Source organism: Zootoca vivipara, chromosome Z (assembly GCF_963506605.1).
Source record: "Zootoca vivipara chromosome Z, rZooViv1.1, whole genome shotgun sequence".
Classification (NCBI taxonomy): Eukaryota; Metazoa; Chordata; class Lepidosauria; order Squamata; family Lacertidae; genus Zootoca; species Zootoca vivipara.
In genome coordinates this window covers 17,168,035-17,195,921 of record NC_083294.1, presented here as the reverse complement: position 1 = coordinate 17,195,921, position 27,887 = coordinate 17,168,035, and the positions used below count along the sequence as shown (strand labels likewise).

The window sequence follows — 27,887 nt, the reverse complement described above, 5'->3', positions numbered from 1 at the left end:
TATAGCTATTAACAATATGATTTTATTTTATTTTTCATTTGGAGAAAATACATCTGCTCTGAGAAGACGCACCTATTACAGGCACTCTTGAGGAGCAGCTGGTCTTTTAGGAATCAGAGCAGATCTGAGCACACACAGCCCATTCAACAAAAATGGTGCCCCAATATTTCCCAACTTGCCGTCTAAGCACATTAAAACAGCATGACCTTGAGCAATCCCTGCAAATCTGACGAGCCAGTCCAGTTCACCACACACCTGTCCCCTACGACAACACCCAAGCTGATGACTTGTGCCCAGAGATGGTGAACTAAGGAGGCCACGAACTCAGGCCAGAGGGACACACTCCCGTGACAAGTTCCCCCCTCCCCTCAAAAAAGAACACCAACAAGTCTAGTTCATGGGCATTTCTTATGTATGAAAGAAGTGCCGAGTAACACCTGTGGCCCTCTAAATTTTGTTGGAGTGGAACTCCCATCATTGTTGTCTTTGACCACTGGTCATGCTGGCTGATGGGAAGCCCCAAGAACCTCTGGTGAGCAAGCAGGGTTAGCCACCCGCATAGTGGAGTTTGCCCAGATTGTGCCCTAAAAACAGAATGGAACAAATCCTTTGGAAGTATCGCCTTACACAAGATCACAAGATCCTGGCCAACAGAATCTGGCTGTGGGATCACACCCCTGAAGCAAGATGCAACTGCGAGATTTTTGAAGGACCGACCCACCTGCAATTGCCCCACCTGCAACTTACTGGGAGTGTTTCCCTTCCTTTAAACAAAAGAAGGCAGGCAGTAACGGGAACTTAGCCAAATGTTTAAGAAAATGCTATCCTGCTCTTGAGTGAGTTTGAGCTTCATTCTGGCTACCAAACTCCCCTGACACGTACATCCATTTGTTGTCCGCAACTCCCAACAGATGGGGAGATGTCACTTGCTTCCCATCATAATGATGGGCCTTTGGCCTGACCTCATGGAAGGGTAACATCTGTAGCTGCCCAGATGTTGATGAGACTACAGTTCCCAGCATCCATCACTGTGGTTAGAGCAGATGGAAATCCAACAACATCCAGATTCCCCCAAACCCTGTTAAAAAGCAAGGGTGACTTTCCAAGTTAACAGAAAGAAACCCTGGTATTTGAAGCCCAAAGCTCTCCCACCTCCAATACCCCCTTTCCCAGGGACATTCCCCTCCACCCACAACATAAAACAGAGAACCAACACAAAAGGGCAAGCGAAGGTCGCCCGTTTTTGCAGCTCCAATGGAGACCATCCATCCTTGGAGTTTCTGTGGTTCCCCCTCCAACCCACCCTGGAACTCTGCACCTAAATCCCCTAAAATACATATGATTAAAATGATAAAAAGCACCTCCCATTATTACTACTTGTTTCTGTTCAGAAACCCATTTCGGGACATTGCTCCCACCCAATGAGAAGTGGGTCCCAGACTTTTGGAAGTGCACTGATATTTAGGAAGGGAGAAATTGCATGTCTAAGGAATGTGTGTGTGGAAAACGCATACCCCAAGCAGTGAAATACCTCCACAATGTTGGGAGACATCATTTCATAATTCGCTGTCCAGTTATACAAACCGAGGCAAAGTTGTTAACACTGTCCTCAACCTCCAAAGGGATGGGGGGGGCACCTAGAGCCCCATGGAGATGGGGCATGGTTAAAGGAACAGTAACCCTAGAACACAGGGAATGGTTGAACAGGTGAGATCCAAGTCCTTTCAAGTAAGCAGAGGAGAGAGAGAGAGAGAGAAAGAATACGTTTCTGCCTGGATCTTGGACAGTCAAAGAGGCTTTTCCCCAAAACTCTGAAGAGTCACAGCATCAAGTTGGAGAGTTTAATCTGTGCGTTGGTGGTGTCTGGTCTGGGGAAGGGAAGCCGAAGACGAGAACAGGAATGATAATTATAGATATACACAGAGGCGTTCCCTTTCCCATCTCCCTTTCCCTAGGACTTTGAGGAAGAGTTTGCAAACTTCCCCCCTCCATCCTAAGCAAAGAAGAATCACCACAAAGTTTCATTTTTGGCAACAGGTTGTTTTGAAAGGTGTGCATCTTTTGCACTGGGGCCTTCAAAAGGTTGTCACTGTGCAAGGCTGGGTGCCTCTCCGTTGACTTCACTGGGCCTCCCCGACAGCCTGAGGAAGGTTTCCCTCATGCTGCTGTAACATCTGTTGGTGAGGTCATCAACGTCCATGGTAGTCAGACCCTGGGTTGGGATGGGGGGCAAGACTTCGACCTGGACTCTGCCTGGTGAGGGTAAACAAATCATTTACGTATTTATTTTGTCAAATTTATACATCGCTTGACTGTAAAAACAAAAACAAAAAACAAAGAGGTTGTAGAAAAGATAAACTAAATTATCGATGAGAAAAAAACAATAAGACTTCCAAAAAGCTAAGATAACAATACACTAAAACCAGCTTAAAAGTGGCATCAACTTTCTAAACATCTGGGCAAGCTTGTCTAATCAAAATGTTTTTAGCAGGTGCCGAAAAGAGTACTGCAAAGGTGCCTGTCTGATGTCAATAGGCGGGGCGTTCCAACGTGCAGGTGCTGCCACACGAAAAAATGACATCAAGTACCTGGATAACTGGGAATGTTTAAACATTCTTCCTGGAAATCAGTTGTGAGAGATACAGACACGCCTTGCCAGGGAGGACATTACACAAAATGGGGAGCCACCACCAAGAAGTCCCTGTCCTGGGTCAATGCAATGGGGCAGCCTCCAGTGACAGCAACCCCCATGAATGAACCCTGAGAGGGCTTTGAAATATTGGCAATTTAAATATTGGCAATTTGGAATATTGGCAAATAATGCACAGGGTCTGGGAAGAGGACAGTTTGCAGACCAGCTGCTACTATACCTGATGTAAAGAGATTCTTCTTCGAATTGTAAAATGATAAGAAGGAGGAATACACCACAGGAATTACTGGGACCTGGAGACAAGAGAAGGCATGGAGGATGGTTAGCAACCGACCTCAAAGAGATCTGCTATTGCTGCTACTGCATGCATATTAAAAAGGATTTTACCCCCACTTTTGGCCCTAGGATCCCTCTGGGTTCACAGATTTTGGCATGGGTATCTTCTGCAAGGTGACACTGATGCAACAGCAGTGCAAGTAAGCAAGTAAGAGGCGACTTGATAGAAGTTTACAAAATGATGCCTGGCATGGAGAAAGTGGATAGAGAAAAGCTATTCCCCACTCCCTCTGAATGGCAGAACATCTAATAAAGCTGAATGAGAAAAGAAAGTCCTTCTTCACAAAGCGCAGAGTTATACTATGGAAGTGGCAGCAATGTCATCAGCACAGTTGCCTTTAAGAGAGGATTTGACAAATGAATGGAGGAGAGGGCTATGGATGGCCACTAGCAGCCATAAAGGCTATGCTTCACTTCCACAGTTGGGGGCAGCAATGCTTCTGAATAACAGTCGCTGGAAACTGAAGGAGGTGTGAGTTGTTGTTGCTTGTCCTGCTTGTGCACTTCCCATGTAGTCATCTGGTTGGCCACTGTGAGAATAGGATGCTGGATTAGATGGGCTATTGGCCTGATCCAACTGCAGGAACCATGATAGCTGAAAATGGAGCCTCCATGCTCAGAGGCAGTCTACCTCTGTTGCTGAGGAATAACGGCTGAGGAGGACTGCTGCACTCAGGACCTTCTTTTGGGCTTCATATAATGGGCTGGCCTCTGTCTGTCACTATTTCATGGGGGTGATTCCACTGCATGTACAATATGTCTGCAAACATGGCAGGATGGCTGGCAACATTAATCTCGCCATGTGGGAATCCCATGCAGATGACAGCAGTGCCTAGAGATAGACAAGTTGTGCATCCATATTAGTGACCAGCAGAGGAGAAATGACCGCTGGGATGACAACAAAGAGAAGAAATGCCACGCTGCACCTGCAGCATAACAACCAAGCACGTTCGTCTGCCCCAGCTGCAACAAAACATGTCTCTCCTGCATCGGTCTCTACAGCCACAGCTGGCACTGTAACCCCCCAAAAGTTTGACTTCACCCACAAAGGCGCACTCTTTCATTGCCTTCCAAATTTCATGCAATTAAAGGGGGTTAAAGTGTGGTTAAGGGACCCAGGTGGCGCTGTGGGTTAAACCACAGAGTCTAGGGCTTGCTGATCAGAAGGTCGGCGGTTCAAATCCCTGCGACGGGGTGAGCTACCGTTGCTCGGTCCCAGCTCCTGCCCACCTAGCAGTTCAAAAGCACATCAAAGTGCAAGTAGATAAATAGGGACTGCTTCGGCGGGAAGGTAAACGGCGTTTCCGTGTGCTGCTCTGGTTCACCAGAGGCAGCATTGTCATGCTGGCCACATGACCCGGAAGCTGTCTGCGGACAAACGCCAGCTCCCTCGGCCTATAGAGCGAGACGAGCGCCGCAACCCCAGAGTCGGACACGACTGGACCTGATGGTCAGGGGCCCCTTTTCCTTTACCTAAAGTGTGGTTAACTAATGATTAATGGGAAGGTGTGTAAATACTAAACACAAGCAAATCAGGATGAGTGTCCATTTGCTTGTAACCACCCCATAAACAAGTAAAAAATGCTGAGTAAAGATGGGGCGGGGTCTCTAACCACTGCGCAAGCTTTGCATGAGCAAACCAGGAGCTGTTGGTCACCTGTGTCTGAATGGCAAGATGAAAAGCTCCCTTCTTGAACGGCAGCAACTCCCCGTTCCCGTTCCTGGTACCCTCTGGGTAGATCCACACCTTGACCTGTGGAAAGACACATGCAGTTCTCAAAGTTAGACATTGTGTCCTAGTGATTAGAGTGCTAGGTCATGACCTGAGAGACCAGGGTTCAAATCCCCACTCTACCATGATGCTTAGAAGGACTTCAGCTTCTCAGAGCTTTGGTTCAAACATTGCGTCTCCTATGAATTCACTTCACTTTGTCTTAAGAGAGTAAGATCCCCCTGTCTACCATCAACTACAAGATGGGGGACAAGAAATAATTCTGGCCCACCCTACAGGATTGTTGTTAGGATTACTGAGATGATGTCCTATAAAGCCAGTGTAGTTAGAGTGTCAGACTAGCACCTGGGAGACCATGGTTCAAATCCTCACTCAGATATGAAGCTTACTGGGTGTGACATTGGGCCAGTTATTGTCTCTCAGTCTAATCTACCTCACAGGGCTATTTCGAGGATTAAATGTGGGCTAGGACCTGGGAGATGCCAGGGTTCAACTTGTCACTTGGCAGTGAAGCTCACTGGAGGTGATTTTGGCTGCCAGCCACTGCCTCTCAGCCTAGCCTCCCTCACAGGGTCATTGTGGAGATTAAATGAGGCACCTTTAGCTCCTTTTGGGGGGGGGGGAGAAATATTCATGAAAGAACAAACGAAGAATAAAGTCAGAAGGACCACCCTGTGTGTCACTGCATGTGCTCCTTGAGGGCACTGCCTGGGACCCACCTCTTGAGTGTAAGATGCCACAGTTTAAATGCAATGAAACAAAGGATAACTGTCCTCACAGGTGACTGATATACACAGGTAATACTCTGCAGGTTTCATTGAGTTGATCAGTGGCATTTTAGGATAAAACCAATAAAATACTCTACTGGAGGCGAAATGCCACGGCACAATTCTCAAGCGCGTACACATGCAAACATATTTGCAACCTGCCTCCTGCCTGCAACTCACATTGTCTTTCATCATGGCTTGGCCCACTCCGGTCATCACAGACTTGGCGTTGCTGGTTCTCTTCCGGTTGATGAAGATGACACCACCCAGGTACATGATGAGGCCCACCGTGCCCAAGTAGAGGAGCTCCCGCTTCGCGATCTGGACGCAGCGTTCTGGGAGGATCTCCATCAAGCCTAAAGGGATAGGAGAGCAGGCAGGATGCCGAGTTCTGCTTGGTGGTCCAGTATGGATCCTCTCCCTTTCCCTTATCAGGGAGCCCCCATTGTGGCAACACAGGGCAGGAGTGTTAGATTTGGACTGGGAAGACCCTGCTGGCACCTGACCTACCTTACAGGGCTGATGAGAGGGTTACCAATCATCAGTTCATTTCCGGGCCCAATTCAAGGTGCTCACTTTAGTGTTCAAAGCCCTAAAACAACTCAGGATCGAAATACCTGAAAGACCCCCTCCTTCCCTACAGACCCTCTTGGATGCTGAGGTTAACAAAGAGGGTTCTCTTCGCGCAGAAGGACCTGCTTCATTTTTAGGGTTTTACGTTGTTTTAAACTGTTTAAATTTTGTAACCCATCCTGGGGCCTTGGGGTGAAGGGCAGGTAACAAACAAACAATCAAACAAACAGGATAAACCTTGCACCTATTTCAAAACTATGTTGATGCTTTGATAGGATCTAAACTTAGAAGATGGAGAGATGTGCAGGGTGTCCTTTTGTCAAAACTTCCGACTTTCACAGGATTCACTGGACAAAAGGTTAAGAGTCACAATTGCTGTAGCACTCAGGTCCTAGTCTATGGCTCCCCCCAGCATGCGGCCCCTTTATGGGTTTCTAAGGGAATGCGGCCCTCAGGTTAAAAAGGGTTCCCTGCCCTGATTTAATCTTTAGACATCTGTGCTTAATCAGCCAACAGATATTCAGTCAACTAATATATATTTTTTAAAATGTCTTACAGTGGACCTAGCTGCAGCCATCTGTGTTCTAATGAGATCTAGGCTTAACTTCTGTAATGAGCACTGTATGGGGTTGCCCTTATAGATGGCTCAGAGACTTCAGGTGGCTCCAAAGGCAGCCACCTGACTTCTGATAGGGGCACAAAATGCCTATAATCTTTGCATTGGTGGTTGGTGTGCTTAGGTGCCCAATTCAAAACACTTCTGTGTGTAATTCTTTAAAGCCCAAAATGCTTTGGGACAACAATTATTTGGAAGGCCATTTGTACCCATTTCAACCTGCCTGCACATTAAAGATTGGCAACGTTGGCCCTAGTCATTTGCCCTCCGCCTTCGGGTAGTGAAATTGATAGGGGTTTCTAGAGAGAGGGTGCCTTTTTTAGTGGTGGCTCCACAGCTTTGTAGTTCATTGCTATTCGCTGCCTGTTAACCTCTGGAACATCACCACAAACAACTCTTTGAAAAAGGCTCTGAATACAGTACCATGTTTCAGGCAGCCTGTGCAATGAACTGTATTTTATATTCTGGGCTAGGTGAGCACTGGTTGTTTTAGTTACTGCTGCCTCACTTAGCTGTTAATGTTTATACAAATTCAGTTGCATTTTATATTCTGTATTTCTGTTATACTCTGGAAAAATGTCATCATCACATGAACCAGTTTTGAGTGCTGGGGCAGGGGGAAGCTTCTTCTGGCTATTCTCACCCATCATGTCCAAGATGCTTTGATGGTTCGAGACGATGACGCAGGGCCCCTCGACCTCAAAATGCTCTAGGCCCTTCTTGTCAAACCTCAGCCCATATAAGTACTTGAAGCTACGGACAACATTTTTGATGATCCTGTGGGCAGGAGAGGAAACGAGAGGTCAAGTAACGGGAGAGTTTTAAACAAATAAAATCACATGTAAAGTGACTGGCATAAATTGTTACATGTCACCCCAATCTCCAAATAGTGAGAGACTCCAGGAATTCCAAGTGCTTAACCCTGGGTTTGGTGTCTTTGGAATGATGGTCAGTGGATGCTGCTGTGTCTTCAGGATATGTAATTCTTTTTACACATACACACAACCTGAGCATAGGATGGAGGGGCTCATAGCATTACGACCCCAACAAATCTTGCTTTTCCATTAGTCACAACTTTGGATCCAGCACAAAGCAAGCAGGTCTCTGTGTCTCCAGCTTCCAGCTCAGAACATAACACACCTCTCTGGCTCTTGTTTTCCCCTTGCAAGTAGGTGAAAGGGGTGGAGGAAAGCTCACTCCCCCCCCCATTAGTCTGGAGGGCCCTATCCATAGCTGTCAACCCTCCATTTTTTTGCAGGAAACTCCCTTATTCCAAGCCACAGCTGTCAACCCTCCCTTTTTTTGCTGGAAATTCCCTTATACCAGCGTCGTTTCCTGCTGCTATCCTGGATTGTTAGATATACCGTAGACTGTCCCCAGGACAGGTGAGGCTGCTGATCCCTTATTTTCAAATACGAAAGTTGACAGCTATGGCCCCATCACTTAGCTGTAGTTCTTACAACCTGCCTCATTCTTTGGGGATGCTGATGATGATATGTATGTGGCCAGCAAAGGCAGGGATTTTAAACCAGTGTGCCGTGGTACCTTGGGGTGCCTTGAATGATGGTCAGGAGTGCCACAGGCAACACTGGTCTCCATCCCTTTCCTTCCCTCCCTTCCTCCATGCATTTCTGCCTCTGCTTGCATGGCTGTTTGTTGCAGCAGCCCTGGCTACAAGCTCCACAGGTGAATGGTGCCCCTGGGGCTGGCCAGGGAGTGCTGGCTGCCTCGGAGTAAGCAAGCAAGTGGGTTCATAGAATCATAGAGTTGGAAGAGACCACAAGGGCCATCCAGTCCAATCCCCTGCCAAGCAGGAAACACCATCAAAGCATTCTTGACATATGCCTGTCAAGCCTCTGCTTAACAGGGTGAGGGAGCCCAGCCAACCAGTCTGTCAGACCTGGCTGTTGGGAATGGGCGGACAAGTGGGAGGCCGGGCAGGCAGGCAGGCAAGCAGTGCACTGGCTTTTCTTGTGCTGGCTGTGTGAAATGCCTGCCTGGGAGCTGTTTGCCTGGTGCTGAAGGGGAGCCTTTCTGCCATGCAGGCCGGGCAGCGCCCACTGCTGCCACCCAAGGTGCAAGCCTCACATTCACAGTTGCCAAGTCTCCTTTGGCGGTTCTGAGACCGGGGCGGCTGCAGCTGCTGCCTAGAGGACTCCCAAGAAGCGGAGAAAGGAGAGGAAGCCGAGTGAACACTCCACAAGGGAGGGTGTTCAAAAAGGGATGAGGGGCTGCTGGCAAGGGGTGGCATAACTGGGCTTCTGAGGCTCAGAGCATGTTTCCCCACAGGGGAGCCAAAGAAAGAATGTAGTTGGTCAAGGTAGCCAAGGACACAAAAAGGTTGAAAACCTCCGAGCTAAGTTCTTACAAAGAAACTTGTCTGACCTGTTCAGCAACCTCCTCCATTAGATTCTAACCCTCACTGGGCATGGGACCCCAGAATTAGAAGGGACTCAGGGCAACACCCAGACTCACCTCCCCAACACAAAATATAAAAGGGCAGCAAACGCCTGTCAGCATAAAAACAAAACAAAACTAAGGTGCCTGAAAGTCAAAAGTGAGAGTGCCTGATGAATCTCTACTGGAAGACTGTTCTGCACAACATGGGATCAAAGAAAATAAATGGCCAACTCCTAACACTGCAGGAGTTTGGGCTAGATGACCCTCTGTTTCCTTCCAACTCTTCAATTCTGTAATGTTAATGGAGGCCAGCTTGGCCTCTGCAACATGCAGGAGAACTAGCAACAGTCAACCATATGATCTCAGTAAGCTTAAAGTTTAGTGACTCCAATACATTCCCTGTGCAAATCACTCTAATTTGCACATGAAAATTTCCCAGGAAATCTACATCACCCACCTTAAGAAGGTAAGAAGAGCCTGCTGGATCTGGCCAATGGCCCATCTAGTCTACTGTTCTGTCCTCAAAGTGGCCAACCAGGTGCTGCAGAGGGAAGTCACCAAGCAGGACACAAATGCAACAGCAACTCTCCCCACCTGTACCTCCTGTCAACTGCCATTCTGGGGATGGAAGGTCTGCAAACACAGTAGTCCTCCACAGGCAGAGTCCTGCTGATTGAACCAAAGGCCCATCTCATCCAATGTTGTCTTTTCACAGTTGCCAGCAAAATGCCTCCAATGGGAAGCTCACAAGCAGGAATGCAACAGCAGGAACTCTCTCCACTTGTGATTACCAGCAACTGGTGTCCAGAGGCATTTTGCCTCCAGCAGCAGAAGCAGAGCATAGCCATCATGTCAAGTAGTCATTGATAGTCTTGTCCTCCTCCAAAATCCTCTCTTAAAGTCACCTGGTAGTTGCCAGATCTATATGTTTGGCACCAGCCTGGCTGCAGGAGTTGCCTGAAGGAGGCATACAAGGTGCCACCCAACCATCCTAGGGACTTCACTCTGGAATTGTGTAGGGTTTACTGCTTAGTCTTTTCTTTCCCAGAAGATGTCCCACAAGGCAGCAAAGGTATAAGATCAGAGTTTTCCTTCTCCTAGATGGTCTCCCTCCAAACCTTCTTGATCATTGGACCCACTATTGGTCTCATCCACCACAGCCTGTCTTCACATGCAGGGGAAGTTCCTCACCTGGTTTAGCTGGCCAGTTGAAGTTGCTGCTGCATGCTGACAGCTTCTAGGGGCCACAAGTGAGAGCTGAGTGCAGGGTGGGGACCCAAGGTGGACAGACTATCCCCGGAAGGAGCACAGCATGTCCCCCACCAGTGGTACTATCCCTCCCCAACACCCCAGACACCCCTCAACAGCTGGATTTGTGTTGAATCATGACAACACAAATAAATTAATAATAATAATAATAATAATAATAATAATAATAATAATAATAATAAATTTATTAATTATACCTTGCCCATCTGGCTGGGTTTCCCCAGCCACTCTGGGCAGCTTCCAACAAACTATTAAAATACACTGGTCTGTTAAACATTAAAAGCTTCCCTAAACAGGGTTGCCTTCAGATGTCTTCTAAAAGTCTGCACTCTAATTGCCTTTGGGATTGAACCTAAGAGATGCAAAGCAGATGTGCTTCCATCGAGCTGTAGTCCTTCCCCTAAGAACAACAAGCAAGTCGTCATGGTTCTCAATAAAGGGCTGAATTATACAGGAACATATTGATAATGGTGATGATGATGAACATAGGAAGCTGCCTTGGTAAAGGACCCTAGACGGTTACGTAAGTCCAGTCAAAGGCGACTATGGGGTTGCGGCGCTTATCTCGCTTTCAGGCCGAGGGAGCCGCCGTTTGTCCACAGACAGTTTTTCGGGTCATGAGGCCAGCCTGACTAAACCGCTTCTGGTGCACGGAGGACCGTGACGAGTGCCAGAGCACATGGAAACACCGTTTACCTTTCCGCCACAGCAGGTACCTATTTATCTACTTGCACTGGCATGCTTTCAAACTGCTAGGTTGGCAGGAGCTGGGACAGAGCAACAGGAGCTCACCCCATTGTGGGGATTCAAACTGCCAACCTTCCGATCAGCAAGCCCAAGAGGCTCAGTGGTTTAGACCACAGTGCCATCCGCATCCCTAGGAAGCTGCCTTATACTGAGTCTAACCCTTGCTCCATCTATCTCAGTATTGTTGCCTACACCGACCAGCTGTTTCCATGAAGTGCTTTGCCACCCTGGCTGGAGTACAGGGAGGTCCCCGGTTGTTTGGCTCATGAGGCACCAAGCCTCTTCCTTTCTGCAGCTGGCTTCTCTCCAGAGAACTCCTCCCTGGGCACATGAGAGCTGGAGTGGATCCTGCCCTCTCTCAGGTGAGAGCAGACGAGTGGTGGATGAGTGCCCCAGCCAGTGTGTGCACTCTTGGGATAATGTGTAACTTGCCCCACCTTCCAGCTTCAAAAGCCCAGAACGGCCGGTTGCCTCTGTAGTGTGTTGGAGTATAGTTGTTAGGATGCCCTGGGGGGAAAAGGTAAAGGACCCATTACAGTTAAGTTCAGTTGCAGACGACTCTGGGATTGCAGTGCTCATCTCACTTTACAGGCTGGGGGAGCTGGCGTTTGTCCGCAGGCAGTTTTTTCTGGGTCATGTGGCCAGCAATGGAACACCGAAACCAGAGCAGCGCACGGAAATACGTTTACCTTCCTGCCGGAGCAGTACCTATTTATCTACTTAAACTTTTTGGTGTGCTTTTGAACTGCTAGGTTGACAAGAGCTGGGACCGAGGAACGGGAGCTCACCCCATCATGGGGATTCGAACCGCCGACCTTCTGATTGGCAACATAAGAGGCTCAGTGGCTTAGACCACAGCGCCACCCGTGTCCCTATGCCCTGGGAGAAACCAGGGTTTAAATCCATCCACTCAGTCACAAAGGTCATGGGTGTGACCTTGGGGGCCAGTAACTACCTCTTAGCATAACCTACCTCACAGGGTTGTTGTGGGGATTAAATGAGGACTAGGCCCTGATGGAGACCAGGGTTCAAATCCCTCCCAATTCAGCCCTGAAGCTCACTGGGGGTGATCTTGGGCTAGAGAAACCGCCTTTCTTGTATCCTAGGACAGAAACTTAATAAACAGTCATGAAATATACATGGTGCTTTGGGGTTTGGAACCGCCTTTCCTCCCTTGGATGCTCTGCAGCAAATCGACTAAATCAGCAAGAAGGCTGCCTCCCCAGAAACTGGCCTGGCTGCTTTTCCCTCACGCTTCTAAGCAGTTGAGCAAGTGGAGCTCTTGTCAGTTTGGGCCCATGTATCCAATTTCTTGAATCCCGATTCTGTCATCTGACACCTGTCTTGCAAGATACCACCAAAGTCTTGCAAAGTCTCAAGTGCTCCATGAGATCTCACAATATTTACAAGAGGTATGTCCAGAAATTTGTGCCACTTGAGGATGGCGATCCTCCACTGAGACAGAGGCAAGGTGGGTGCCACCTCCCTGGGCTTCTGCCATTCAAGGTGGGTGTCTCCCACAGCCTCATCAGTGGGCCAGTACCAAGAGGCCCCGATGGCCGCCAAACCTGTATGGCTTTAAAAGAGAATTGGATGAATTCATGAAGGAGATGAGGTGTTCAGTGGCTACTAGCCCTGATGTCAATGCTCTGCATACACAGTTGGAGGCAGTAATGCTTACAAATGCCAGTTTCTGGAGACCACAGGAGGGGAGAGTGCCCTCGTGCCAACTGCTGGAAGGTTTCCTGTTGGGGGCATCTTGTTGGCCCCTGTGAGGACAGGATGCTGGGCCTGATGGGCCACTGGCCTGATCCAGCAGGCTCTCCTTATGTTCTTAATCTGGTGATGTGAATTTCCTGGGAAATCTTGATGTGCAAATTAGAGTAATTTTTATAGGGAATTTATTGGGTCCAGGGTCCTGGGCTACTCAGATCCCCTTAGGCCTGGTCCACCAAGGCTCATCTCATGTCCACACATAGCCTAGTACAGTAAAAGCACAGACAAGGAAAAAACGCACTGCCAGGATCCGTCGCAGGTATGCTTGCGTTTGTACCTACCCTCATCTAACGGGAGGACGTCCAATTCTAATAACCTTACGAAACAAACCTAAATTTTCTGCCCTTGCTTCACAGTTGTTAGCCACTCCAAGAGCATTAGAAAAACCACACCAGAAGTGGTATTCTTCTTCTTTTTAGGAAGCTGCCTTTCACTGAATCAGAGCAAACTGGGGGGGGGGGCTCACTCCCAGCCATAGCTGGAGATGCCCTGCCTCTGGCAATGGTCCGACTCCATTCCATGGTTCTGAAGTAAGAGCCAATTGGTTGCAGTTTTGCAAGCCATGGCACTCCCATCTCCTCCTCTGCAGAATCAACAGAGCATGCTAGTTTTTAGTTGTTGTTGTTTTGCAGACGGGGGAGGAACATCCTCTATCTGGCAACCTTCTGCCCAGCAGGAAGGACCATGGTTCAGAGATGGAGCACCTGTTCTGCATGCAAAGGCCCCAGGTTCAATCCCTCTGGGAATATCAAGGTAGGTCTGGGAATGTCTCCAATCTAAAACCCTGGAAAGCCAGTGCTGCTGTCAGTCAGTGTTGGTGACACTGAATTAGATGGACTGACTCAGTCTAAGGCAGCCTCTCTTTGTGCCAGGGGTGAGTCCAGAGCAGACTTGCTGCTTTCCACCTCTCCCTCCACCCCACAACCTTAAACACACACAGACAGACTTTGCACACAGGAAACAGTGTTTCTCAAAAGGCACACGGCGCTTTTGCAACAGTCAACTTCCTCTGACCTCCTTTTTACAGCATCTGGTTACAGCATCGAACCCTCACCCAGGACTGAAATGACGACAGGGTCATTGTGTTACACTCAGCTCCACCACTGCCACAGCCACATCAGAAAGCATTGCAACATTTTCCTCATGACACAGATGTCAGCTGCACCAGCAAATCCATTCCACCCCCCTCAAAGAAAACTGTTAAAAAAAGGAAAAGGCAAAAGTGTCCCTAGGTATGTAAAGTAAAGGTAAAGGGACCCCTGACCATTAGGTCCAGTCATGACCGATTCTGGGGTTGCGGCGCTCATCTCACGTTATTGGCCGAGGGAGCCGGCGTACAGCTTCCAGGTCATGTGGCCAGCATGACAAAACCGCTTCTGGCGAACCAGAGCAGCACATGGAAACACCGTTTACCTTCCCACTGTAGCGGTACCTATTTATCTACTTGCACTTTGACATGCTTTCGAACTGCTAGGTTGGTAGGTGCAGGGACCGACCAACGGGAGCTCACCCCATCGCGGGGATTCGAACCACCGACCTTCTGATTAGCAAGCCCTAGGCTCTGTGGTTTAACCCACAGCGCCACCCGCATCCCTTCTCTAGGTATGTAGAATGCCTTTTTTTGTGTGTGTTTATTTTCCTTATTCTTGCCTGTATGGGTGGCCTCATTCTGACAAGGCCTCAACCATCAATGCATACAGTAAGCTTGATTCAAGGCACTGTATTCTCTGAAAAACAGGAATAGCCAGTACTGCCACACAACTTCGTCATGTACCTCTAAGGACTTTGAAGATTCCTCAGAAAAGGCCCATATGAAAATGCCACACTTTATTCATAACATCAGCACAAAGGAAGGCCCAGGTGCCGCGAAGTCTGAGGCAGCCCCTCCCATTCCCAACTCAACCTACTGCACAGGGTTGTTGTGAGAATAAAATTGGAAGGGCTGATGCAGAAGACCCATATATGCAGCCTTGAAACACTTTATAAGATCTTACAAACCACCAGCTGGATCAGTGCCCTGTTCTTACAGTGACCAACCTGATACCCCAAAGGGAAAACCAGCAAACAGGATTCAAGCACAAGTTTTCAAGCACAAGTTCCCTCTTCCCTCCTGTGGTTTCCAGGAACTGGTATTCAGAATAAAAAAAATCCTTTTATTTTGTTTCGACTACGTCAGACCAACACGGCTACCTACTTGTAACTAGAACCATGGTATTCAGAAGCATTGCTTCCTCCACCTATGAAAGCAAAGCACAGCCATTATGGCCAGTAGCCTTCTCCTCCTTTATTAATTTGTATAATCCTTTTTAAAGCCATCTAGGTCGGTAGCCGTTACTGCTTCCTGTGGAAGTTAAGTTCCATAGTTTAACTATGTGATGTGCAAAGAAAGGCTTTCTTTAAATTAAAAAAGTCCCCATTGCTGCAAACATTCTTCAAAGGAGAGCCACTCCATCCTAGGAAGGAATAAGGAGCAATATAAACTTAACAAGATAATTGTAAAACGAGAACCAGCCAACAAAATGGGCTCTCTTCTATTGGTTGTGTGTACATACCAAACATCTGAGGCACATGGCTTTACCTCAAAGAGCCCTGGGGACTTTGTTTTACCTTTCACAGAGTTCCAGTTCCCAGGATTTTTTTTTTAAAAAAAAAACGGGGGGTGGGGGGTTGCTTTAAATGTGCAGTGTGTACATAGCCTTATACACAAACCCAGTCCTGGCTCTTGGAATCTTGTGGGCAAGGCCAGATTAACCCCTTTTGCAGCTTATATAAATCTCAGGGCAGGGATATTTGATGACCAAGGAGGCCAGAGAACCTGCTCCCTTCTGGAGGTGACCTACTGGCCAGGATAGCCTTCCTGGGTCAGGTCAGCCCCTTGGTACACTAAGGCAGCGTTTCTCAACCGCTGTTCCGCGGCACAGTAGTGTGCCGTGAGACACCGGTTGGTGTGCCGCGACGTGCCGGGCTGCCAGGGGCGCCGAGCCGCTGCGCCTGCGGCAGTCGTCCGGGGCCCACGGTAGTTACGCCCGACTCCCGAGCCGTGCGGCGCCTGAGGCGACCGTCATCACAGCCGCGCTGTGTGGGAGGGGGCAGGGGCTGACGCTCCCGACGTTCGGGAGTCCTTTGCGCATGCGCAAAGCGCAGCTGTGGACTCCGGTTGTTTCTCCCGAGTTGTCCGGGAGTTGTCCAGCGGCGCCCGCCGGAGTCCGCGCTGTGTGGGAGGGGGCAGGGCTGACGCTCTCATGGTCTCCCGACTCTGCCAGCCAGGTCTCCTTCTCCCGACGTTGGCAGCCCGGCGCAGCTCACGGGGCGCCCAGGGGCCGTCAAGGCAGGTGCTCGGCTCCCGCCGGCGGCCCGCCATGGCTGCCGCCGCGCACCCGGCTAGGATCCAAGCAGGCGGCCGCGGGGCGGGTGTGTCGCTGGGTCCACCCCTCCTCCTCCTCCCTCGACGGGGCTATGAACTCCGTGTAGGTGTGTTTAAACTTTTATTGATGAAAAGTAAACTCTTCAGCATAAGTCTGTCATGATATTAACACGTATTTTCATTTTAGGCAGGCTAAATCATTTCAATTAATGACACAGCACTTCCTGTCGAGAATCCCAGCAAAACAATTTTGCATAGGTGTACGCCACACATTTCATTAAAGTGCGCATCCAGGGAATCCCCCCCCAAAAAACCCCATTTATTGAGTACATAATCATAAAAGGACATCATTTTTATTCATCAAACTAATGAAACAAAAGTTTCACTATTTCTTTTAAATTAACAACCAAACTTTAAAAATACAATCTTAAGTGAGACACAAATTACTATCTTTTTGGCAAGTGTTTCTTACAGTCATAATTATATAGTCAATATAGGGCGGCACAGAGTTAAATTTTTTAACTTTTTTAATGGTGGTGTGCCTCGAGATTTTTTTCATGGAACAAGTGTGCCTTGGCCCAAAAAAGGTTGAGAAACACTGCACTAAGGTTGTATAACAAACATTACTACTGTATTACTTTTTTTTAATAATGTCAAACTGTATCCCCAAAACTGGCCCACTGGCCGCTTGCTATCCAGCCTGGCATCTGGCTGCTACAAAAAGTGTGCAACCCCAGAATTGCAAAACCAGAGCCACAAAGTTCTGAGGCTGTTCTGGAACCCTGGTTGATAACAAACAGGAGTCTTTTCCTCTGGTGCGAACCTGGCACATAAAAAGCTGCTTTCTGTTGAGTTATTGGACCATTGGTCCATTCAGCTCCTTATTGTCTACACCAGGGGTGGCCAACTCCCAATAGACTGCGATCTACTCAGAGAGTTAAAAGCTGGCAGTGATCTACCCCCTTTTGGGGGGTTCAGGTCAAAGTTAGTGAGCTTTTTCCAGGGAGGGAGAAAGCCATGCTTTTTGGGGTGCAGGGCAAAAATGTTGGGCTTTTTCTAGGGGAGCCAAACTTGTTGAGCATCTTTGGGGGGAGCCAGTGATCTACCACAGATGTCCAGTGATCTACTGGTAGATCACGATCTACCTGTTGGACGTGCCTGGTCTACACTGACGGGCAGTAATTCTCCAGCCCTGCCTGCAGATGACACTGGGGATTGAACCCAAGACCTTCCATGCAGAGCAGGGGCTCTTCCACAGAGCCATGGCCCTCCCCCAATTTCACTGGTCTACTCTGAGTAGATTTTCATCAACTGCCGCCCCATAGGTTGCTCTATACATAGATATACAGATATAGACATATCTCAGTTCAGGCAGGCCAGCAGTGTTGTCACAGCTCAAGGACACATTCCAAGCAGGCTCCTGTACTCCAGGAGCAGCAGGGCCCATAGGGAGAGGGCTGGGGGCAGGGGGGTGGTCAAGGAAAGAGCACTGGGGGCTGGACAGGGAGGGCCTGAGAAGTTTTCAGCTGCTGCTTTAGGACTTTAAACTCTATTGTTTAAAGGCCTTTGGGTTTCCCTGATGCCAGAACTTACCATGCCCTGCAAATAAATAAACTCTGCCACCCCTGGTGAATGTGCTTCTAGGATTTCTATTTATAGGCTCTAAGAGGATGAGTAAGTGTGATCACCGCCCCTCTGCATGTGGGCCATGCTGCATCCTTGATCCCTTTTTAAGTGGCTTCTGGGGCTAATGCTCACACATTAGGATGTTTCTTTTGCAGGCTTCATCTGGCTGGGCCTGTGGGAAGAGCTGCTAGGAGGGGAATGTGAGGGGTGGGGGTGGGGACTGATTGGTTGAGCAACCAGTTGTTTGCTGTCCGGTCTGCCAGGACTATCTGAGTGAGTTCTTGTGTGTCAGAAGGACCCCAAACTAGGAAAGCCAGCCAATATCTCTAGGGCAGGCTGTTAATGCAGGCTCTGCAAACAAGAGTTTAGCTGAATTGTTCAAGGCTTTGACTTGCTGGCTGGGACTGATGGGAGCTTTAGTGCAAAACACCTGGAGGGCACCAAATGTATGAGGAAGGGCTGCAGCTCAGTGGCAGAGCACTTGCTTTGCTTGCAGAAGGTCCTGGGTTCAACAACCAGCAGCATCTCCTCCAGGTAGGTCTTGGAAAAAAGACTCCCTACAGAAGCCCCCTCGTGAAGCTGCTGTCAGCCAGTGTAGACAGTGGACCAAGAGTCTGACTTAGTAGAAGGCATCTCCCTAAGTTAAACATAAGTAGCAAGTTCCTATTAAAATTAGCCCTTTACTCAGAACCATGAAGGGACCCAGGTGGCGCTGTGGGTTAAACCACAGAATCTAGGGCTTACTGATCAGAAGGTCGGCGGTTCGAATCCCTGCAACGGGGTGATGCTCGGTCCCAGCTGCTGCCCACCTAGCAGTTCGAAAGCACATCAAAGTGCAAGTAGATAAATAGGGACCACTCCGGCGGGAAGGTAAACGGCGTTTCCGTGCGCTGCTCTGGTTTGCCAGAAGCAGCTTTTTGATGCTGGCCACATGACCCCGGAAGCTGTCTGCGGACAAACGCCGGCTCCCTTGGCCTATAGAGCAAGATGAGCGCCGCAATCCCAGAGTCGGACACGACTGGACCTGATGGTCAGGGGCCCCTTTACCTTTTTACAGAACCATGACAAGGATCTTAATTTTAAGGGGAAGGTTTGCTGCTCCAAGGTACAGCCCCTGCTGCAGTTTGTTAAGGATGCTCTGAGAAGGGTGAACTGCAGTTCCCAGGATTCATTGAGGGAAGCCCAAATAATAAATATAGGGTGGAGATCTACCCTATATTTAACATGCCAGTGTTAGGCTGCATGCACATCACACATAAAACCTGTCCCACATCTCTCAGAACTCATTTTTTTCACGTAGCAGCACCTAACCCCCGGAACTCCCTGCCTATGGATATTGGTCAGTCACCTTTGCTATACTCTTTTCGGCACCTGCAAAAAAGAGTTTTATGTAGACAAGTCTATGCAGCTATTTAGAAAGCAGATGTGAGTTTTAATCTGCTTTAGTCTATTGCTGTTTTAACTTTTCGAATGTCTTAAATTATTGTTAATTCTTCCTGTTGATAATTTTATTGTTTTTCTCTGTTGTTAACTGTGCTGAAGTTTTTCTTTCTTAAATCATGAAGCTCTGTATAGATTTTACGAAATAAAAAAGTTAAAAGCACTCAGCTTTCCCCAAAGAGTTATAGCCACCGCAGTTTGTTAAAGGCACTGGGAACTGTAGCTCCCTGGGGAGCAAAACTACACTTCCCAAGATTCTTTGGGGGAAGAAACCATGTACTCCAAAGGCATGGGGTACTGTATCTGCAGGCCGCATTTTTAAAATTTAAACAGGTCTACTCTGCACATGTCCAGCACCATATCTAACCCTCCAACTTGTGTGCAGCTGTACCTACAAGTGGCCTGTGGCCCCTGGAATGTTACCTGTAAGGGAATGGCAAAAGGAAGACTCCCCACCTCTTGCCTGTTGTGTGGTGGGTGTTGTCCTTGCGAAAAGCATGCAAATAAGTGACCGTGTGGCAAAGTGTCAGGCCTCTCCACAGGCATTCCTGCTAAACAAAATTCTTGCCTCAACTTGCCTCCTTTAAATAAAGCTTTTGACATAAAAGCATCATTACAGCAACGCAAACACACACACACACACCCCTGCAGAAGGGGTGTGTTTGGAGCCCACACACCTCTGAATACCTAACTTGACACTAACAATTCCAGTCCGTCAGGGTGTGGAGCAACACAAGAAAGGAGAAAGAAGTCTGGGATATTCTACGCGAGAAAGGGGAATTTTGACACCCACGTCCCATGCCCCACTCACAACCTGGCATATTTATTTTTTCTGGAGGGGGAGAGAAATCTCACATTTGCTCACATTCTAGTCCTCATGGACTTGAAGAAAAGGCTGAATTAAATAGGAGCATAGCCTTTTATGGAGTCAGAACACAGGTCCATTTTAGCTCCATATTGTCTACACTGACTGGCAGCAGCTGTTCTCCAGGGTTTGAGGCAGGGGATGTTTTCCCAGCCATATATGGAGGTTCCAATGACTGACTTGGGGCTTTCTGCATGGAAAATGAATGCTCTGTCCCTGAGCTACACCTATTCTCTTAAAAATATATATAAAATGACTAACTGGCCTTGCCACACTGTGGGTCCTCAGTTCCGTTCCCTGAAAACCTGAGCTATCCCGTCCCCGTCCTGCCCCCCCCCAACACAGCTCCGTTCCCTTGCAAACCTGAGCTGATGTGTTTTGGGACATGGGTGGCTAGGGGCAGGATCCTGGTGTGGCCCTTTGTGGAGGAACGGCCATTCTGGCAGTTATAGCATATTGGTTGCTGAGACACAGGTTCGGCCTTCTATTTCCCAGCATGCCTGGCAGTGTCTGCTGTCTGAGTTTTGAGGTCCACAAAACAGGGTTTTACCTTGCACTGGGGTATCATCTGTGTACGCAAATGGTATGTGGACACTCGGTTATTCGCATGTGACGTTGTGTCCAAATTTCATTGGCATTGGTCAAGCGGTTTTGGTGAGAGGTGGAGACCAACACACAAGCCCCTTTTACATTTTTATATACAGTAGTACCTCGGGTTACGAACACGATCCGTTCCGGGTCGCAGTTCGTAACCCGAAAAGGTCACAAACCGAGCGCCATTTCTGCGCATGTGCAAAGCGCGCCGCGGAGTTCGTAACCCGAGCGGTTCGTAAACCGAGGTACGACTGTACTAAGTACCTAAGTATCATTTTATGTACAGTACCTTGCTAGACGAATGCCTCACAAGACGAAAAACCCGCAAAACGAAAGCGTTTTGCGATTTCAATGGAGACTCGCAAGACGAAGTTTCCTATGGCGTGCTTCGCAAGACGAATTTTTTCCGTCTTGCGAGACACCCTATGTGTTCCTATGGGAGCCGCTTCGCAAAACGAATTTTTCGCTATACGAAGCGAATCGCGGGACGAATTAAATTTGTCTTGCGAGGCACCACTGTATATAGATGTTCTAGTCCTCATAGTACTGAAGAAAGGGCTGCATTCAGTCACCAGATTTCATCTTGGCAGCTGACAAAAGTGACCACAGGTTTTTTGGGGTAGGGTGGGGGTGGCTCGACAGAGCACGCTGGGGAGGTCTACACCACGAAACTGGTGGTGGTGTAGCTCAAGTTAATTTAGACCCTGAACTTAATACTCTTAAAGCAGCCATTTCTGTGTATAGTATCCACCAGGGAAAGGGACACACAATTTTGGATGAGAGAAAACAGTTGGCATAGCGGATGGTGGGGGTGGAACTGAGGTTCCCTTTCACACCAGCTCAGTTTTCCCACCCATGAGTGCAGCCGGGGGCAGGGGGGGGCAGCTGCCCCTCCAAAATCAATAAAAATACATAGCTAACTGAGGTTCTGCCCCGCAGAGAAGAAAAGGCCTGTCCCTTCAACAAAAATCCAGACTACGCCCATGTTCTCATGTAGGGCATTTCAGGGAAAGTGTTTAAAGAAACTTTAAATAAAGAGGTCTTTTATTTAATACAGTAGTACTTTGGTTCTCAAACGCCTTGGTTCACAAACGCCGAAAACCTGGAAGCAAGTGTTTTCAATCGTTTTTCGGAAGCCAAACGTCCGATGTGGCTGTTGGCTATTGTTTCGGGGGCACCTGCAGCAACCTGAAGCTGTGCCTTGTTTTTTGAACATTTCGGAAGTCAAATGTACTTCCTGAACGGATTAAGTTTGGAACTTTTGTTTTTGCTATTTATTTTGCGTTTTTGAGGCTTTTTCAGTTAATTTGTTTTTGTGACTGTGTGGGACCCAGTTCAGCTACTGATTGATGTGTGACTGTGGAAATGGATAAAAGTCCCCATCCAAACAATGACTATCATCAGTAGAGATAGGGACATTTTTTAATTTTAATTTTTATCATCTACAATACTATTTTATTTATTTTACAGTACAGTACATTGATTATTGCTTTCATTTTATGGATCAATGGTCTCATTAGATAGTAAAATTCATGTTAAATTGCTGTTTTAGGGGTTGTTTTTAAAAGTCTGGAACGGATTAATCCGTTTTGCATTCTTTCAATGGGAAAGTGCGCCTTGGTTTTGGAATGCTTTGGTTTTGGAGCAGACTTCCGGAACAGATTAAGTTTGAGAACCAAGGTACCACTGTACTATATTTCTCCTACACTGTTTACAGGAGGAATATGTGTGTCTATTGCATAAAAACACTTTGGTACACATGAAGGTTTGGAGGAGAACAGCCATGTTAGTGCAATGTATTTCCAATTGCAATAAAGGGAATGCACACACACATTTTCTGCAAACACACCAGCAGAACTATTACCAATCACTTCATGCCACGTTACTGACAGGAGCAGCTTTGCTCCAATGCCCAACCTCCGAACTTCTGCACATTAAATCCTGAAATGTCCCAATAAAGCCAACATCAAAACCAGTTGAAATGCAAGTTAATTGGGGCTTTAAAATAATAATAAATAGGCTGCTGCGTGAATTTCAAGATCTCTCAGTAACCATGAGGGCTAGATGCCTGAAATAATTCAAGTTGTGTCCCTTGATCACCCAAGGAAGTGAAGGTCCACAAAGAGAGGCTATCTTCTTCTCACCCCTTTCGACAGGTCTAGATGCCCTGAAGCATATAAAGAAGTAAAATTTGGGTGGGTCTGGAATGCTGATCTCTGCTTGCTCAGAAGTCAGTATGTGCAGCCAGACGAAGACACCTCAACTCACACTATTGCACTAAAACACCCACCCAACTCTCCCCACCCCCCTCTGAAATGGAAATGCAGGCCTGTTTATTTCATGGCAACATTTAAATTGCCATAATATTTTTGCAGGTTGGTTACTCAGCAGTATGGATACTACAGTCGTACCTCGGGTTACGAACACCTCGGTTTGCGAACAGTTCGGGTTACGAACTGCGCAACCCCGGAAGTGTTTTCGCCGCGTGCGCAGAAGCGGCGCGTGCGGTCTGCGCATGCGCAAAGCGCGAAAATCGCAAAAATTGCGCTTTGCGCATGCGCAAAATGGCACTTCGGGTCGCGTTCGGTTTACGAACTTTTCGGGTTACGAACTGCGATCCGGAATGGATCCCGTTCGTAACCCGAGGTATTACTGTAGTGTTAAGAGCAACTGAGCAACTCCCTACAGTGCAAGACCAAAGCCTATAATAATAAAATCCCGTAGAAAAGCCAAGGCAAAGGCATCTCTCTCATGACATGTCCAAACCTGTGGCAGCTATGGCGAGTGCCAGGCGACATGGTCACTATGAAAGCCCTAAGGGGATTCACCAGGGATTGTTGCTGCTGTGCCACGATGGAGGTTTGAGACCAGAGGAGAGCTAGCTTTGACACCTGAGAACACACAAAAGGGTTAAAAAACAAGCTGCACTTTCCAGACAATATTGGTGGACCTTCCTGGTAAATGTAAAGCATAGAACATTTTTGAGAAATGCTTCTCCCAAAGTACTAAAACAACACATCTGGTTATTATTTTGTGGGCATAACAATTTTTAAGAAAACAGTACAGGAAGACAGGCCTGAAAATCATTTTGACTCTCCCAAACTGACCAGAATTAAAGTGATATCCATCTTGTTGTAGGAGTTTCCCCCACCCCACTGAATCTCACACACACACACATTTCCACATGACTAGCAACTTGGGAGCCATAATCCTGTCAGCCTGGAGGCTCTGCTAACTGGACATCTCCCCATCAATGTGCCAGACTGCTAGCCATCTCATTCACAATGGAAGACTCCTCCAAACAAAAGACAGTGATCAACTCTTACAAAAATGTTAATTTCTCTTTGTGTTTAGGAATTCATACCTGGGAGGGTTGAGAGGAGGACTAGGAGAGGTGTCAAAAGTGCTCAGATTTCTACCTTGAACCCTCCTTTTTGTGAGGTATTGATTACATAGCTGTGATGTAGGAATGATGTATTGGGGGTGTTTCTTGGTGATGGGAAAACTGATAAAAGTGGAGGTTCTCTTTTGTTCTGGGTTCCTTCCTTGCTCTCCTGCGTGAGGGGAAGGACCCTGTTGCAACAGCAAAAATAAAGTCTTTGCTTCTCAAAATTCTCTGGTTGGCCTCTGTTATATTCTCCGACCGATGGAGAACCCCATAAGGGCTCTTGTGTACCCCATAAGGGAATAAGGGTAGATTTTTTCTTATAACACTAGCATGTGTTAAATTTGCTGTGAAAATCCAGACTGTGACCTGCCACCTGCCAGGCAGGGCCTGATTCTGCAAACCACACACAGCAAGAGTGTTGTAATTAAGAGTTGAATCAAAATAGCAGCTTATTATCTTTGCTGCAGCTCCCTTAGGCCAGCCACTAAGCAACATCATTTAATTAGGGGAAAATATATCATGGGGTCTCTTGCAGAGAAAGAAATTAAGTTCATTGATGCAGGGAACTGCAACCCCTGTTCTGTGTAGCACAAGCTGGCTTCCAAAAGTAAAGTGGGTGGAGGAGATAGAAAAGCAATGGGGTTGTGGTCCAACTTTGATGTATTATAATTATTGTATAATTACTTTGTATTTTATAATGTTGCGTTTGAATGCTATGAGCTGCCTTGCATACCACCTTGGGAGGAAGCAGAGATAAATATAAACACATTAAATAATAGGCCCATTGACACTAATGGACCCAAATCAGTCAAGCCCTTTAATTCCAATGTGTCTGCTCTAAGGAGATATTTGTTGGATAAAACACCTCTGAAGATGTTGGGTGACATGCTGATTTTTTTATTTTTTTAAAAGGTGCCTGCAAACTAGATGGTGGCAATTTCATTAATGTTTCATTGGATTATGCTAAACTAATAAGGGAAGAGAAATGAGATTTCAGTCTTTTTTTTAAGAAGAAGAAGAAGAAGAAGAAGAAGAAGAAGAAAGAAAGAAAGAAAGAGAGAGAGAGAGAGAGAGAGAGAGAGAGAGAGAGAGAGAGGGAGAGGGAGAATATAATAGTAAGAAGCTAGTCCAAACTCACACCTCCACTTTTAAAAAGGCTGAATTTGTGCTATAGTGTACATTTAAAAACACCCCCCCAAAGAATCGTGGGAATTATATTTCACAAGACTTTAATTTCCAACACCCTTAAACTATAGTTCCCAGGATTCTTGCTGGTATGTGGGTGGAAATATGCTTTAAATATGCAGTGCACATGCAAGCCAGAAAGCAACTTTCATGCCCCCCAACATTTCTCCGATGAAAAAATAGGGACATCCCATTCCAGAATGATAATTTTACTATTTACTGGTATACCGCATACATCTTATTGGGTTGCCCCAGCCACTCTGGGTAGCTTCCAACATATTTGAAACATAAATAAACATTAAACATTAAAAAACAAAACCCTTCCCTATACAGGATTGCCTTCAGGTGGCTGGGGTGGGTGGGTCAGATAACTCCATACCCTCCAACTTTTCTCCAATGAAAATAGGGCCATCCTAAGGAAAAGTGGGACACTCCGGGATCAAATCAGAAACCAGGACAGCTTCTCTAAACCGGGGACGTCCCTAGACAATAGGGGCACTTGGAGGGTCTGAACTTTTTAAACATACCCAGATGACGCATCAATGCTTTGGGCAGGTTTAATTTAGACTGGAGTCAGGAAGGAATGCTGGAGACAACTGGCATAGCTGGGTGGGTGTGCACAATTTTCCCAAGTCTAGAGGGGAGGCAGTCTTCTGAGCAGCCAGCTGCGTATTTTGTTCTTGGGGTTGTTGTTGTTTTGCACTAGCAAGGAGAGGTAGAGGTGCAAAAAGACACCCTGACCAAGTGGTTCCCAAAGTGGGCAGTAACACTGGGGGTGGGGTTGATTCCCTGGGGCGCGCTAAGAGATAAGAGGGGGGCAGAGTGGCGCTGAAGGTGTAAATGACTATTACACTTTGAAAAGTTGCTATCACTGGATGAGGTTCCTCCATTTCGTTGACTTAAGCCAAACAGTTTTAATTGGATTTTGAGTAAATGTGTGATTGTTGCTGATTTGATTTTAACTTTTATTGTCTGTTATTGGCACCGTGATTCTCCAGCAGTTTGACTTCACCCTGGAGGCGCATTCCACTGTCTATCCAGACAGATGGATGCCAACAAAAAAATTCTGAACAATGTCTTTTTATAGGGTAGGGTAGCAGGCGCTCCAATACTTTGGCCACCTCATGAGAAGAGAAGAATCCTTGGACCCTGATGTTGGGAAAGATTGAGGGCACTAGGAGAAGGGGACGACAGAGGACAAGATGGTTGGACAGTGTTCTCGAAGCTACGAACATGAGTTTGACCAAACTGCGGGAGGCAGTGCAAGACAGGAGTGCCTGGCGTGCTCTGGTTCATGGGGTCACGAAGAGTCGGACACGACTAAACGATTAAACAACAAAAGCTGGCGCTGGGGATGTGTTTATGGAACCAATGGCCGAAAAAGTTTGAAAAGCGCTGCTCTAGACTATGCAGAGAGTCCGGCTCCTTCCACCCCACCCCGGTGTGAGATTTGGGGCTCTTGTAAAGTAAGATTTGAGGAAGTGAAGGATCAAGGTTTCTTGAGAGAATGGAAAGCAAAACGGTTTAAAGCGAGCTTTCTCTGTCCTAGCTTGCTCTCTACTCTCCAGGAAGAGGCAGGACTTGCAAACCCGGAAGAGCGGAGGAGGAAAACTCTCCCTCAAGAAAAGGCTCGCTCCACAAGTCACCCAAACGGAAAGCTTGCATTAAGAGTTTTGCTAGAAGGCAGCAGAGAAAACGGGGTTCTAAAGACATTGCAAGAGCCGTGTTCTGTGGATTTTTGCAATATTTTAAGGGCGGCAAAGCATAATACAAATGACTGCTTTTTTAAAAAATTAAGGCACGTGTGTGAAAAAAAACAAGGACCCTGTCCTTGGCAGAGGTGAGCCTCCAAACGTGGCCACACTTTGCAAACTGCCTGTTAAACATCCCTGAAAGAAAAGCACGAGGAGAGCTTGCGAGCGTGCGCAGAGCTCCACGCCCTGAGTGGGAAAGGAATCCCGACCCGGGAAAGGAAACGGTGGGAGGGATGTCACAGAATCGTAGAATGGGAAAGGACGCCAAGGATCATCTAGTCCAACCCCCTGTGGTGCATGTATGTATTTTTTTAATTGCCCAAACTCTCAGCTATTATGCAAAAAACACCCCAAATAAATAAAGGAGATCAGGAAACAGGGGAAGCTTCCAAACTCACGTCATGTTGTGGACAGTCCTTCCTCGGTTCCATAGGAGGCAGACGGGGGCGGTGAAGGTGGAGGCAACCACGCAGAGGACGCAGTAGAAGCCAATCTTCGCCTTGAACTTGGCCCGCGGGCTGAGCTCCAGCGCCAGTGCCACCAGCACCAGCAGGAGCGGCGCCCAGAAGAAGAGCCACCCGCTTTGGGTCTCCATCCTGCGCGCAAAAGGGTGCCGGGGGACAGCAATAAAAAGTCTTGCTCTCCCCTTTTGGGGGGTCCTGTGGAGAGGGGCTGCCGGGATTCCGCACAGCGCACTGTCCGGGAGAGCCGCGTAGTGGAGCGCGAAACGTTGGAGACGCGGAAGGAAAGGTGACAGTGGCAGCAGCAGAGACGGCACGCAACTCTAGGCGGCTCAGCCGGGCCC

General features: G+C 47.7%; 1 protein-coding gene across 1 annotated transcript; it reads right to left on the bottom strand.

Moving 5' to 3' along the window:
- Positions 1-8: 8 nt before the first annotated feature.
- On the bottom strand, positions 9-27,886 carry AGPAT2 (1-acylglycerol-3-phosphate O-acyltransferase 2). Its single transcript, XM_035113146.2, has 6 exons — positions 27,481-27,886; positions 7,318-7,451; positions 5,666-5,841; positions 4,644-4,739; positions 2,871-2,943; positions 9-2,253 (listed from the first exon to the last, which is right to left on the bottom strand). Exons 1-6 carry the CDS (start codon positions 27,675-27,677, stop codon positions 2,087-2,089), a joined length of 843 nt encoding a protein of 280 aa, XP_034969037.1. The 5' UTR covers positions 27,678-27,886; the 3' UTR covers positions 9-2,086.
- Position 27,887: the final 1 nt, after the last annotated feature.

Bases quoted from the DNA above. Each gene is read 5' to 3' on its own strand.
- AGPAT2 (XM_035113146.2), bottom strand. From the start codon at position 27,677: ATGGAGACCCAAAGCGGGTGGCTCTTCTTCTGGGCGCCGCTCCTGCTG. The intron at 7,452-27,480 runs GTGAGTTTGGAA...TCCTGCCCACAG, and splicing joins AGGACTGTCCACAACATGAC to GATCATCAAAAATGTTGTCC. The intron at 4,740-5,665 runs GTGAGTTGCAGG...GTCTTTCCACAG, and splicing joins AAGCCATGATGAAAGACAAT to GTCAAGGTGTGGATCTACCC.